The following is a 14,819-nucleotide window of genomic DNA, read 5'->3' on the forward strand; positions in this document are numbered from 1 at the left end:
GGGCTCCCTTTAGCAGCACATATACAAACATTGGAACAACACCGAGAAGATTTGCATGTCCCCTGCGTAGGGATGACATGCAAATTCGTGAGGCATTCCATATTTGTTCTGCAGAACAGAAACAGATTCACAAACTTTGACAACAAACTTATGGTTACCAAAGGGACGGGTGGGGAGAAGGACTGTCCTGGGGGTTCGGGATTGGCATATCCCACACAGCAGCATATGGAATAATTGGCCAACGGGGACCTGCTGTATAGCCCGGGGAACTCTACCCAATACTCTGTGATAATCTATATGGGAAAAGAATCTGAAAAAGTACGGATGTGTGTATATGTATAACTGAATCACTTTATTATACAGCAGAGATTATCAACATTGTAAATCAACCATACTTCAAAAAAACTTTGAAAAATTGAATAAATAAGTAAATAAATAAATACATACATAAATGCTAAACCAGAGCTTAAAGCACCAGTGGTTTCCCAAAGTTCTCACAGTGGTCCATAAGGCCCTGCATGATCGGGCCCCTGATGCTTATCCGACCTCATTTCCCATCCTGCTCCTCTTGCCCTTCAGGTCCAGCCACACCAGGTCTTCCAGGTCACTTTTTCCTCCTGGCCATTGCACAACTCACTCCCTCGCAGCCTCTCAGTCTCAAACCAAAGGTCCTCTTATCACAGAGGCACTCCCTGTCCCCTTATCATATTTCAATTTCCCCCATAATATTTATCACCTCCTGACATTTAATATGTCGCTGCTCTCCCCCCACTGCAGTGTAAACTGTAGGATTAGGGTTGGCACTTTACTGGATGTCTGGTATTTTTATTTGCTAAATCTGGCAACCCTAAGCAAGTGGTTATTTTGTTCATTGCTGTATCCTCAGCAGTAGAATTGCTCCTGACACGTGGTAAACTCTCAATAAATATTTACGCAATGAATGAATGGACGTGTTCAACCGGGTCATTAATCTGTAACATGCCTAAACCTTTAATAAACAACATGCGAGCCAGAGGGTTGGGACGTCTAAGCTGGGTTAGCCCAGTTCACAGCTGGCGGTCGGAGAGGCCGATGAACTTCCTAAGCAGGTGGAGCAGCTGGGAGCTTCGCCTGAACCGCCCCTGCGCCTCCTGCAACCGAACACTCCCGAAGTACAGTGAGCGATAAATCCCCGAGGGCTTTTCTGCGGGTAGGACCTCCCCAACTAGCAGGCGGGACCTACCCGCGCAGGAGCCTGGGCCCTTTAACGCCCCGCCTCCCCATCGCCCCTCGCGCGCCCGGTGTTACGTCACCGAACCTGCGGCCAATGGGAGCGCGCCTTACTGGCAGGCGGTGCTGGCACCGCTGCCAAAGGGGAAGTGAGCTGGGGTTGGAGCGATGGCCCGGGTCTGGACCCCGCGGCCGCCGCCTCCGCCGCCGCCGCCTCCGCCGCCGCCACCAGCGAGTCAGGAGCAGCTGCGTCCGGAGCCGAAGCGGGGACCGGAGTCGCGGCTGCAGTGGAGGCGGCGCGTTTGAGTTGCCGAAAGTCGCCGGTGCCGGAATACCTCAAACTCGGCGGGAGCGCTTCAGGTGGGCTGAGCCGCTGACGCCCCTCTTGACCTGCCCCCAGGCCCAGACACCAGGGCTGGGGTCTCCTCAGGCGCGGGACTGGTTCCTCTGAGGCTGAGCCCTGCAAACAAGAGCTCTGGATCTTCCTCGGCCTCCGGCTCCCTTCAAGCTCAGGACGGAGGCCGGAGATCGGTGATCTCTCAGCCCCGAGCGTTTCCTGTGTCCGGGTTGCAGTGGCTGGGAGCCCCCTCCTGCTGCCAGCCAGGAAGGGACCAGTGCGACCCCACTGTCTCGCTCTGCACCTCCTCCTCTTCTCCCATTCAAAAGCAAGTTTCTTTCCCTTTCCACTGGAAATCTTGCCCCGGAAGACCAGAACACCCGTCCGCGTGTCCTTCCCCAGCTCCTGAAGCACCCTTATTAGTATTATCTACTGACCAGGGCTGAGAATCTCTCGTTCTTGACTTTTTATCCCCCTTGGGAGACAAAGGTTACCTCTCCTAAACACCCTCAACTAATTGACACTCCATGCCCAGGGCTTTATCCATTTTGATCACCAGCCCCCAGGACGTCTTTACGTGACTTCCCCCAGCCATCCATCTGAGTTCCAGTTTCCTCTGGGCTCCAGTCTCTAGTCCCCAGCGGATCTGGTCAGTCCCACCCCTGGGTGGGAGTGACCAGAGGGGCTCTGGCCCAGAATTCCCCACCCTGGAAGGCAGCTCCAAGGCATCGAGAGAATTGGGCATCGGGTACGAACCTGGCAGCTCAGGAGTGGGTGCCCCACTCACCCCACACAAGAAGATGAAAAAGCGCAAAGAGCTCAATGCATTGATCGGCTTGGCTGGGGATAGCCGGAGAAAGAAGCCCAAGAAAGGCTCAGGCCACCGCCTGCTTCGCACCGAGCCTCCCGACTCAGACTCTGAGTCCAGCTCAGAGGAGGAAGAGGAGTTTGGTGTAGCTGGAAATCGCTCTCGCTTTGTCAAGTGAGTAATGCAGTGCACAGAGGTGGAATGGGGAAAAGGTATCTCCCAACACGACCAAGGGGGCAAATTAAAGGGAGGGAGAAGGAAGTTCTTAAGAAAAATTTTTAAAAAGCACGTAGACCTTGGAAGGCACAGAGGCAGAAAAGCTATTAGGGAGAAGGTGAGTTCAGGTTCTGGATGAAGGATAAGTTAGAGATCTGTCTCTGAGTGTACAAAAGAGAGCTCTGAATCTAGGGTAGACAGTGGACTTGGGGAATGAGCCAAGAGCCCAGAGAGACCAAAGTGGGAGTAGCAAAGAAGCCAAGAATAGGGACAGAGACCAGAGGAACTTGGGGGACCAGGCCTTCTGCTTAAGCGTAGGAGAGACGGGGGTCTTAGGACTGCAGATTATTTTTTGCACTCTTGACGGGTCTGAATCTCGGTGATGGGGGAATATGGTGAAGGACATCCTGTGGAAAGTGTGAGCCTTGAGGGTAGTGGAGGGTGGGGGACAAAAAAAAGAGGCAGCTTTTTCTCAGACCACTTTTAGCTGTGCAGCCACTAGACAGATCCCGTAGTGAGAACAAGGATGTGGGTTTGGGGAGTTAGGGTAGGAAGGGCTGAAGGGCTGAAGGGCCTCTTCCAAGGAGCACATGAAAACAGTATTCTGAGGATGTGGAAGCAGGGGCTAGGCAGAAATTCGGAGTGCTAAAAGAGATTGAATCCTCTGTTTGAGGTTTGCTTGTTTCGAGGGGCTGTGTCCTTTTATTTTGTTAAAGGCAGAGTTTGGTTTCTAATGACCTTTGCGAGATGCGGTTGTTCAGGGCAATCCTAGGTTTGGGCTGTGAAGATCCAATGAAGTAGGAGTTCCCTGGTGGCCTAGTGGTTGAGGAGTCAGGTGCTGTCCCTGCTGTGGCTTGGGTTCAGTCTCTGGCCCGGGAACTTCCCCATGCCCTGGGCTCAGCCCCACCCCACCCCATCCCCCAAAAAGAGAGAGAGAGAGAGCTGATGAAGTAGAATAGTAAACTGGACTAGTTACCTTGTTGGGTTAGTTCAGATCTTGAATGGAGATTGAAGTTGGGTGTGAAATTTAACCCCCTCCTATGTTTCCTTCCTTCTGAGCCAATAAGCTGCAGCGTACTGGGTGTCCACTTAAATGTGCTGTTGTAATTTTTTCATTCGAGTTGCAGTTAAACTTGCTCAGAAGTTTGTAGAGTTTCTATAAGCGGAAGCAAGTTCCTCTGGAGTGAATATGTACTTGGGAGAAAGAGCGAGATGAGCGAATTATAGTTCAGGGACGGAAGGGCAGAGCAGCTGGTCTCTACGCTTCCCTGACCTGAGCCGTTTCCAGAGACCTGCACTGATGATGATAGCAGTGAGCTGCAGTGCCCACGGGTGCCTCCTGTAGCTCACAGGAACTCCCTCTGGTTCAGGCGAAGTTTGAAACCTTTGTCCCCAGTATATGAACTCTTCCTAGGCGATATTATTAGTCACTCTCAGCCTGCTATTCAGGTTTAAGTCTGTTACATTATGTTCCCTGGTAAACCAGCTGGTTATTCATTAGAGAAGGTAAGTGCATGGCCACACATGTATGCTATTTCGAATAAAACGGCATTCATAATCACTTTTGCACTTCTGGTTGAATTTGTTCTTATGATCAGGGGAGACTATTTACGATGCTGCAAGATCTGTTATCCCCTCTGTGCTTTTGTCATCCTCGCCGCCTGTGTCATGGCCTGCGTTGGCTTGGTGTGGATGCAAGTTGCTCTGAAGGAGGACCTGGATGCCCTCAAGGAAAAATTTAGAACAAGTAAGTGGTCACCCTTTTCAATGTGTAATTGTGGACTCTTCCAGGTTGTAGGACAAATTGAACCACAATGAATTAAGAGTTTTGTCCACTCTGATAAAGCAACTATATGTTCCTTTAAGCATTGTTACACTTCTTCTTCGTTGTCAGCTTGAATGCAGTAACAGTTACTCATTTTTAAATCCACAAACAAACAAAAACAGTGCTTATGCACCATTAGGACAAATAGCATTGCAGTCAACACTTAGAGTGCAGAAGGGAGGGGCTGGCTAAGGTCCTGGGCTCTAGAACCTTGGTCAACCTCCACCTGTTGCCACGTGAGAGTCCACAGCTGTAAAGCGGCAACAGTGACCCTGGGCTGTTTCCTTCCTCCCTCACAGGGCCCTTTGAGAAAGAATACGGGAGTGTCTGTCAGACAGTTTCCTCCTTAAAAACTTACAGAAACCTAGGTCTGAGCAACGCTAATAATGCTAGCCAGCATGTGTGGACTGCTTACTGTGTGTCAAGACACAATTACATACTTGTTTCATGAATGTTTAAGAGTTTAAGAGACTTGTTTTGAGTAGAAGATCTTTCTGTTTTTAAATTGTCAAGTTGCATTTTGCACATCCAGAGCCCTTTTTCTGAAAAGTGTGTTTGCGTGGTAGCTACAACCAGTTTCAACCTAAAGATCTTCCTTTAGCAACACTGAGATCTTTGGTTCTGGGTTTCAAGGGTTAATTTTCTAAACTAAGGAACCAGTTTCAAGTTGATCACAAGCACCCTATCTTGAGCAACGGTTAACATGCCAGGAAACTGACCACCAGGCTTTCTCAAGGTCATGAAGAAACCTGGCCCCAGAACTGGAATTAGAGTTGTTTCCTTACTTCCCATCTTAAGCCTTAGGAGATCCTAAGCTTTCTTTCACCCCGGCTTCTCTTTGCTGCCTGCAGTTATTTACGTTCCAAACCTGACCTAAGGACAGCTAATCCTTAGTGGGTGTGTTAATCATGTTTCTAGTGATGCTACTTTAAAAAGAAAACACTGAAATACTGACGTTGGTTGTCTCCTGAGCTCCTGATTCAGGGAAAGGGATTGGGCAGGCCACAATTCCCTGCCAGCATCATCCTGACCTATATGTTTTATCAACTGCTAGGGCCAGAGTACAGTGTAAGAAAGAATGGAATTTGTATTCCAGTTATTTTCCCTCTTGATATTGTCCTTAGAAGTATTACAAGGCGTTTTTAAGTCCGGTGTTTTCTTGGTAAGTAGTAAGCGTGACTTAGGAGTGACGTTCTGCAAAGCAGCGCTTAACCATAAATAGCCACTGATGACATCTGTCTGTGCCACTGTCTCTGTAACTAGTTGGGCCTCCTCCGTTTGTGCTGTAGCTTGTGGTCACACACAGCAGTTATTAATTCATATATTTCAAAACATTGCTCAGTTCTGCCTTCTAGGGATTCATTTTTTGGACTGTTCTGTACCTGGGTTTTCAGGACACCAGTGTAATTTATATCTTAACTGATCTTTTCATTTTCAGGAAGTTTCTTTGTTTAGAAATTTGTATTTGGGAGTTCCCACCATGGCTCAGTGGGTTGAGAAGCCTACTATAGCGGCTTGGGTCACTGCAGAGGTACAGGTTTGTGCCCTGGCCCAATGCAGTGGGTTAAGGGACTGGTGTTGTCACAGCTGTGGCACAGGTCACAGCTGCAGCTCAGATTCAGTCCCTGGCCTGGCAACGTCTGTATGCTGCGGTTGCAGCCATAAAATTTTTGAACATTTTTTAAAAAGAAATGCGTATTTGAAGTATGTACATGTAGTAGACCTGACGCCAGTCAACAGACATTTATTGAGAACTTATTAATACCAATCCCTGGAAATACTATATCCAGGAGGTGCCAGGAGCTGTCCCCTGGACTGTGAGACCTGCTTTCTACCACCGAACCTTCCCCAGGAACCTGACTGCATTTGTCAGCCGACTGAATGAAGCACATTCAGAATCGTCAGTCCAGCCACTCCGTGAGCTTTGGTTTGCCACAGTAGAAATGCCAGCACCGGGAATGTCTAAAGCAAGACGTCCCCTTCCTGGAGGATAGGGGTAGGGGCCGGGGGCATAAGTCAGTCTGAATGGCTGAACCATTGAGACCTCCTGGCAAGAGTTTTTGGTAAAAATCATTCTCTTGGCTAAATGAGTTAATCTTGTTCAACTAAAACAATCTTTGTTTGAATTATGCTTCTACTTTAAATGTATTTCAGTAAGTTTATTTCTTGTTTTTCAAGAGGACAGTAGAAATCAAGACCACCTTTGGTCCGGCTTAAATACCTTTGTGAAATCCTCAGAGCCCCGTGTTCTTTATTTCAGTAAACTCTCCACGACACATGTGAGGAAGGGAAGCAGGATTGCTGAAATATCTGAACAGAAAGCAAAGCAGATAGGCTTGGTGATTTCCCTTGTGTCCAAGGAGTAACTTGATCTTTAAGCTGAAAGTGCTGATTGCCCCTGAAACTCACTGCTCAGTATTCTTTTCTAGAACCGACCACACCAAAACACCTCCACCGTTGATCTAAAGAAGATTATTATCTATTCCCAACCATCCCTCCTAGCGCACAAGGCTAGAGTGGTGATCCAGGCAAAGTAGCAGTTTGGTCATTTAGTACAGAGCTTAAAAATGGCCTTGATGGAGTTCCTGCCGTGGCTCAGGGGTTAACAGATCTGACTAGGAACCACAAGGTTGTGTGTTCAATCCCTGGCCTCACTGAGTGGGTTAAGGATCTGGCGTTGCTGTGAGCTGTGGTGTAGGTCGCAGATGAACCTTGGATCTGGTGTTGCTGTGGCTCTGGCATAGGCCCATGGCTACAGTTCCAATTAGACCCCTAGCCTGGGAACCTCTATATGCTGTGGGTGCAGCCCTAGAAAAAGACAAAAAAAAAAGAAATGGCCTCTTGCTAATGAGGCCGTTAGAATATAAGCAGTCCGTGACAGCTGAAGTATACCAGAAAGAATGCTGGTCCTAGAAGCAGAAGGTTTGACTGTTGAATCCTGACCTGCTCATCACCAGCTATAAAATATAGTCAAGTCACTTATTCTTCTGAGCCTTCATTTTCCCTCCACAAAACATAAAGACGTATTTGTACTCCTCAAGCGCTTTGGGCACTCCTCTACCATAACATCTGTCATGCTCTGTAGTTATTCCGCGGCAACACCTTGCTGTCCACTAGACTGAGAGCTTCAGGGTCTTTTGTGTGCCCTAGAACCAAGTACAAGGGCTGGGCGCATAGTAGGTGCTCAATAATAAGATGAGTAATTGCGTACAATTTTATTGCAAACTATAAAGACATATATACAATATTGCTGTCCACATTCAAAAGGTACATACAGAAATCCCTACTTCCTGATCTTAAAAATTAAGGAAAGAGCTAGGTAAGTTCTTTTGTGTATTACTGTACTAAATTTTAAATGAATTGCTTTCCATGTTGAAAGACCATGAATTGGTAATCATAAGTTTTTATTTACTACACTTCCTTCCATCTATGTAATCAGAGTACCTTGACTTATCTCTCCTAAAAACCCCCCCAAATCAGATAATGAATATAATCCCCTCTTGACTCATACAGTCATTGGGATCCAGAGTGTTTTCAGGGCTTGCCAGATTTATAGGTTTATTAGTTAATAATTTTAATCCAAGTTATTTATGTGTTTGTCTTACTTCCTCTTCTACTTAAATCGTATAGATTACAAGAAAGAGAGAGACTCTCCCCCTACCTTGGGATGTTTGATCACTTGAGAATGGCAGGCATGTGTGGGATACATTTATCTTTATAACCTAACTGAATGTGTGTATGAAATTCAGTGAAATGCTAAGTGCTACGTTAATTTAGACTGACGGGTAAAATATTGTTACTGCATAAGCTGGATGTATTCCTATAAACTGTGTAAATCAAATGTTACATTAAAAGCACTTAGTGAAGTCTATTTATAAAGAAATCCTTTGGTACATATTTTGAAAAGTGAACAGAAATATCTAATTTCTTTTAATAATTCTGAATTTTCAGCTAGTGAGGGGTTTTCTTACGGTGAGGATACCACCACCACCCCAGTTTTTAAGGGGATTTTTGTTGTTGTTGAACTTGTTTGTTTTCTTTGTCTAAGTTAATAGGATACCATAAACTGCATTTCATACCCGACAATCATTTCACTAGACAAGCAGTTGATTTTGCTTCTTTGTACCTGGGACTGTGCTGGGCCCTGGGAACACATGACCACATCAGACCAGGTCCCTGTTCTCAGGTAGCTCTCCGTCAGTCTGGTAAAGGAGACAGACAAGTAAGCGATTACAGCGCAGTGTGTTCTGTGCTTCATGGAGTCTGGAGTGGTCAAGAGGTGATGGTGGTGCAAGGTGGGGGCAGCTATTGTGCTGAGTCTGGAAAGGAATGACCTGGGCTAAGGTGGCAGAAATGAAGAAGGGGCAGGCTAAGGGCATCGAGGCAGAAAGAATAGTGCGTGTAGTCACGAAGGCTTCAGGAGGTTGGTGTGTCAAGAAAATCAGCTTGGCTAGAAAGTAGAATGAAGTAACTATGGTGAGGAGAAGTATGGTTGGGAGGTAAACAGAGGCCAGATTTATTCAGTTAGTAATAATTACTGAAATGTGTCCGGTGTATTCTAAATGCTGACCATGCAGAAATGAACCAAAAAAAAGTCCTAGAATGTACATTTTAGTAAATTGTAAACTATCTGTCCTTTATGCTAGTTTTTGGTTTTAAAGAATACATACCATAGCTCATCAGATAAGTCTGTGGCTTTAAAAGAAGGATGTAGGTTTTACTCTGGAGGCCTCGTCATTATCAGTATTTTATCTGCTATGAAACAGAAAAAACACTCTGTAAAGAAAGAAGAGAAAGCACTTTCAGGCCTCTGCCTTCAGGCTAGCAAACCTGTCAACTTCCTAGATGTTGTTTCCCAAAAGAAAAGCCAAATAATATCCTACACTCCACCTAACATTTTCCTTTATTGTCTATTTCACCTTTAGCTTTCGGGTTAAGAAAACACTGTTTGGAGTTCCCGTTGTGGCGCAGCAGAAATGAATCTGACTAGGAATCATGAGGTTGTGGGTTTGACCCCTGGCCTTGCTCAGTGGGTTAAGGATCCGGCGTTGCCGTGAGCTGTGGTGTAGGTTGCAGACATGGCTCAGTTCCTGCGTTGCTATGGCTGTGGCATAGGCTGGCAGCCACAGCTCCGATTGGATCCCTAGCCTGGGAACTTCCGTATGCTGCAGGTGCAGCTCTAAAAAGGACAGAAAGACAAAAAAAAAAGAAAGAAAGAAAGAAAACACCATTTGCTGTTTATGAAAAAGATTTAAAATCTTAATTCTCATAACACTACTTTTCTATTTGAAATAGAAAAAAAAAATAGATTTAAACAGTTAGAGATATAACTTCGGCTGTCACCTGGAGCATTAGTGGAGTAAAGTTTATAAATCTTCATTGACCAATCATATAGCGCCTTAATTGAGCCGGTTAGTACTTAACATTTATTTATCACTTGTTGAATGCCTGGCAGCTGTGTGTAGTGCTTTACAGCCATCCTTTCACTTAAAACATCCTTCAGAAGTTGGTTAGGATTATCTCTGTATTACACATGAGGAAACAGCTCAAAGAATTTTGAGTAATTTGCTTAAGATAGTAAGTTACAGAGTTGAAATTCAGATCCAACTCTGCTGATGTTGTTTTTAACATTTTTAGCTCCCTGACTTTTAAAAGTTGTGTTGCCAGTAGTGAAATGCCCCAGTTAAAGCTTTGGTGTTAAAGATAGATATTTACATAAATAAAAGAACAGTGAGGTTGGCACATATGAATTCGGTCATTTTCCTCCCAGAATTAACTTTTATTAATCTATCTTCTTTCCTGCTGTCTGATCATTTTTTCCTCTTGGAGACATGAGGGAACTGTATGGCTGTTTATGTTTGTTCTTATTTTTGCTTTTAGTGGAATCTAATCAGAAAAGCTCATTCCAAGAAATTCCCAAACTTAATGAAGAACTACTCAGCAAACAGAAACGGCTTGAGAAGATTGAATCTGGAGAGCTGGGCTTGAACAAAGTCTGGATAAACATCACAGAAATGAATAAGCAGGTAGCAAAAATGTGATTTTATTTCTGTGTAAGCTGTGAATATTTCATGTGTCTGTTAAGCATGTATCTATAAATATAGGGAATTCACTTTAGGTTGTTTTACTTTTTGAAATGGTGTTTTGCATATTGTGATCCCAACACATTAAATTCTGGTAAAATAGGTGATAGTTAAGTATTTCCAAATATTCAAAATGTTAACCCTTTCTGCAGAGGAACAGAGTTTTACCCATTAGAGCAGTTTAGAGAGAGTTAGAAATTCCCTAGAGCAGTGTAGATATTAAATTTAAACACAGTGTCATCTAACCCCCAAGAAAATTTTATAGCTTGTTTTTACTCATTAATGAGAGCTTATTTCGTTCAATAGCATGTAAAAACTGAACAGACGCAGCCATGGAGTGTAGTGCTATATGCCATACTAAAACAAATCTGGGAACTGTCAGCAGGTAATAATTATTCTAGAATAGCATAGGAGGAAATGGCAGAGTTGGTGGAATACCTTGACCAGGCAAGCAGGCCTAGAGCCAAAACTTTTCCAGTCCCTAAATTAGCCACATCGCACATTGATTGTGAAAGAGGGGCTCTGCCAGAGGAAAAGAGCAGATTCAAAGGATGTTGATGGAGCACCTGATATGTACGTGGTGCTGCAGTCACCACTTGGTAACTCAGCCCCTATCTTCAGTTTCTGCAGTTCAGTTAAGAAAGACACGTGCACTGAAAAGAAAACTCGAGTATACCCAGAGTGCTTAAAAATAGATGCGCCATCCCTGTTGTGCTAAGAGGGTGTTCTCTTCTTCAAAGTGGAACCTCGAAGTTCAGATTCAGCCAGTGCCAGGGAGCACTGTGCTGGAGTGATGTGCTCGCGATGCTTTGAAGCCACCCTCTTCTTTCAGCAGTAGTTTGAGTGGGACAGTTCAGCACTTAAAACCAAAGATCGACGGCCCGGGGCTGTGGCTTTCAGACTTTTGCCTGGAACCCACAGTAAGAAATGTTTTCCATCATGACCCGGAAAACATAAACATATACGTATGTACCTGAAATAGAAGGGTCCCCTTTTTGGTATATAGTCAGTTACTATAATTCACAAACACTTCAGAAACTGTCGCGATGTCTTTATTGAGACATATGGGTCAGCATGGGCACCCACTTTCCACTTGTTAGCGAATCCAGGGCTCACCTGAGAATGGTAAAAACGGCCAGTGTCTTAGTGTCATTATGACAAGTTTTTAGCTCGTAGGAACCTGAGAGGGCCTCTAGGCCTCCCAGGTCATGAGACTGTACTGTCCCAACAGACCTGCCCACACTCAAGTGTCTTCCAGAATTCCTTGTCAATTTTAATAGGCATCTGGGCAACAGAACATTCTACTACTCTGCTGGTTGTTAAGGTACAGTTCCAGGGTTAAATATTGTACCCAAACTTAATATTTTCAAGCAATACAGGCTTATCCCCCCAAAATAGTGTATGACTTAGTCAGCTCTCTCTGCAAATAAAGGACCCCAAAGCACTAACTGCAGAGAAGTTAGGTGAGGTTCCTCTTCTCTCCCCAAATCAAAGTTTTTGGAACCCCAAGGGACTGCTGTAAAACAAAGCAGGTAAGAGCTTAATCCAGCAGTACAGCAAAACCAGTCACTCACTTCGGATCAGCCTAGGTCTGCATTGCTCGAGAGCTGTTCGCTGCAGCATTTGTCTCCCCCAGTCATTGTGCACAGGACTCTGAGAAGCCATAGGAATATGCTGATGCAGACTCAAGGTCCAGCTTCATCTCCAGCGTTGTGGGAAGGGACAGTACGTCACAGGATGAAGCCCTGTGCTCCCCTGTGCCACCTGGCCCTCCCAGGGTATCCGCATTGGAGAAGTTTATGAAAACAGTCACTTGCCCTTAATACTGTGCTGCCTTATGATAGCTTATTTTTTTATTCAGTTCATTTTGTGTGTGTGTGTGTGTCTTTTTCTGTCCTTTTTAAGGCCACACCTGCGGCATATGGAGGTTCCCAGGCTAGGGGTCTAATCGGAGCTGTAGCCACCGGCCTACGCCACAGCCACAGCCACAGCAATGCCAGATCCGAGCCGTGTCTGCAACCTACACCACAGCTCACGGCAACACTGGATCCTTAACCCATGGAGCGAGGCCAGGGATCGAACCCGCAACCTCATGGTTCCTAGTCAGATTCGTTTCCACTGCCGAAACAGGAACTCCTCAGTACATTTTTTAAAATTACTCATGAAGTAATTGATGGGTTGCAGCACCTAGGATTTACTAGTTAGCATTTATCCTTGGACTCTCGGTAGTAAGTGAAAAGCAGGTATTCACTCCTAGGATAAACTGTGGCCTTGCTCGTATTCACAGAGCAAATGGACAGTTTGGCCAGAGTGCACGTCAAGTGAAAGTAAACCACGGTGACGCGCTGAGAAATCATTAGCATCTCTCTGTGGGACACACTGTGGGTTCTTGGTGGTAGCCAGGTATGGAGTTTACCATTCTGAGGCATCTAATTATTCTAGAAGGTCGTGTATTGTGTTCTGAGCTTTGAGCTCAGTGATGGTGATGGCACTTAAGATGATAACTGCCACTCATTAAATGCCTTCTTTATGCAGGCCACTGTTAGATGCATTACATGTGAGGGCACCTTTTTTGCTTCTGCAGCTCCATGAAGTAAGAGGGACTTTCTCCATTTTACAGGTAAAACAGTAAAAGGGAGGCTCAGAGGGCCTCAGTGGTTTGCCCAGGTCATGCAGCTGTGTGACAGTGCTAACAGAATATGCAGGTTGCAGGAGCTGTTTGCTTTTCAGTCTTCCACCTGTACCTCCTCTGAAGGATACAGTAGGCGCTTAGTAGATAAAGCTGAAAGGTTGTGAAGTCAAGTCCCTACAAGGACTCCTAATCATTCATCACTGATGATTGTCTGTTTTAGTAACTCTCTTTGCTTGCTACTTAAAGAACACTCAACTTTAACCCGGGGCGGGGGCAGCATTTCAGACTTTAGAAGTGTAAAATGGTTTAATAAGCACCTGGTCTATAGTAGCTGTATTTAATTTTACTAATGAAAAGTTATGTAACATTCATGAAACTCATGACTCAACTTTTGGCCATAATGTAGGGCTTTTTCTTAATTATTTATACTTAATTCAACTTTTTTTTTTTTTTTTTTTTTTTTGGCCTTTTGAGGGCCGCTCCTGCGGCATATGGAGGTTCCCAGGCTAGGGATCGAATCGGAGCTGCAGCTACCCCCCTACGCTAAAGGCACAGCAACTCGAGATCCGAGCCGAGTCTGCACCTACACCACAGCTCACGACAATGCCGGATCCTTAACCCACTGACTGAGGCAGGGATGGAACCCGCAACCTCATGGTTCCTAGTTGGATTCGTTAACCACTGAGCCACGACGGGAACTCCTTAATTCAACTTTTTAGACTCTTTGAATTGCAGTGTGTGGGTTTTAGAGGTAAGTTCTATAGTGCTTGAATCTGGTCTGACATTCTAAAGGCAGTCCCAGGTGTCAGTAACGGGAGGGTGCCCCTTATCTCTCTATTCTGATGAACATATGCGACTTTGCTGTAGTTTCCCACAGATGTAGGCATTATTTCACCCAAGAGAGGAATTCTGAAAAATGGAATCCAGCTTTGCAGTTTATGGGACAGTAGCTGAGTCCTAGTGACCAGGGTGTGGTCCAGTTCTTATAAGAGAGTCAGCAGTCCTAAGTGCTGGTCAGCTCTCCAGAGCATACTCTTTGAGTGAGGGCGGCTGATACCCTGGGCCTCGAGTGATTGGAGCACAGGGAGAAGTGGCACAGCACCTCGTCTTACATTGCTTTGGCTTTCATGTCCTCCTCTGCTTTGGAGTGAAATGGCAGCTGCCAGCCAGGCACACTGGCCGTTGGCGAAGCCATTATCTTTCTTGAGGAACTTCTGACTGGCATCGGGACAGTACAGTACCTAGGAGAATAGTTTCTACCCAGGTCTCCACCCAGAACACAGCTTGTTGTCCCTTTAAGATCTGGCCAGTTGTCAGTGGAAGGAGTTGTCCCTCAGGTGGAAAAAGATAACCACATAATTGATAGGGGTTTGGAATAATCATATCCTATCCTTGCCCATCAAGTCGGTGTAGAGCCACTTGTGTATGTGTTTTGGGGCCCTGATGTTGGGACTGGGGGGAGCCCCTCCAAGTACTTTACGACTGAGCATGTTACGATGGTCTTGGAAGGCCCAGTGAGGGCATGGAGGAAAGGGCCAACCAAGGAAACCTGTCACACCCCTTCCCCAATTTTGTGATGTCTTTTTCCTATGTGTTTATTCCTCTCCCATAGTTAAAATTTCATGAGTAACATGTGACTGTATCCTTATGTAAGATTTAAATAGTTGAATAAACCTAGAGCTCTCAAGAAAATTCCCCTTCTTTGTATG

General features: G+C 45.4%; 1 protein-coding gene and 2 non-coding genes across 12 annotated transcripts in view; 2 read left to right on the plus strand and 1 right to left on the minus strand.

Moving 5' to 3' along the window:
• LOC146402995 (U6 spliceosomal RNA) lies at positions 1-107 on the plus strand. Its single transcript, XR_014808790.1, has one exon. It is a non-coding gene; the product is annotated as a U6 spliceosomal RNA (small nuclear RNA).
• Positions 108-1,331: 1,224 nt separating this feature from the next.
• The window catches only part of EFCAB14 (EF-hand calcium binding domain 14), a 43,405-nt gene continuing 29,917 nt past the window's right edge, over positions 1,332-14,819 (plus strand). For all 10 annotated transcript variants that reach the window (XR_014808406.1, XR_014808407.1, XM_021096709.2 and 7 more), the window contains exons 1-3: positions 1,332-2,528; positions 4,169-4,317; positions 10,276-10,421. Coding sequence is in view for 8 of the 10 variants with exons in the window: in XM_021096709.2 (XP_020952368.1) it covers positions 2,347-2,528; positions 4,169-4,317; positions 10,276-10,421 (477 nt within the window). In the remaining 2 variants the exon portion in view is untranslated. The remainder of the gene's footprint in view (positions 2,529-4,168; positions 4,318-10,275; positions 10,422-14,819) is intronic.
• On the minus strand, positions 12,084-12,269 carry LOC146402996 (small nucleolar RNA SNORA73 family). Its single transcript, XR_014808711.1, has one exon. It is a non-coding gene; the product is annotated as a small nucleolar RNA SNORA73 family (small nucleolar RNA).

The sequence above is a fragment of the Sus scrofa genome, chromosome 6, assembly GCF_054392235.1.
Source record: "Sus scrofa isolate SSC_HxYL_T2T_F1_AM1 chromosome 6, Sscrofa_HxYL_maternal_Yorkshire_Landrace_v2.0, whole genome shotgun sequence".
NCBI lineage: Eukaryota > Metazoa > Chordata > Mammalia > Artiodactyla > Suidae > Sus > Sus scrofa.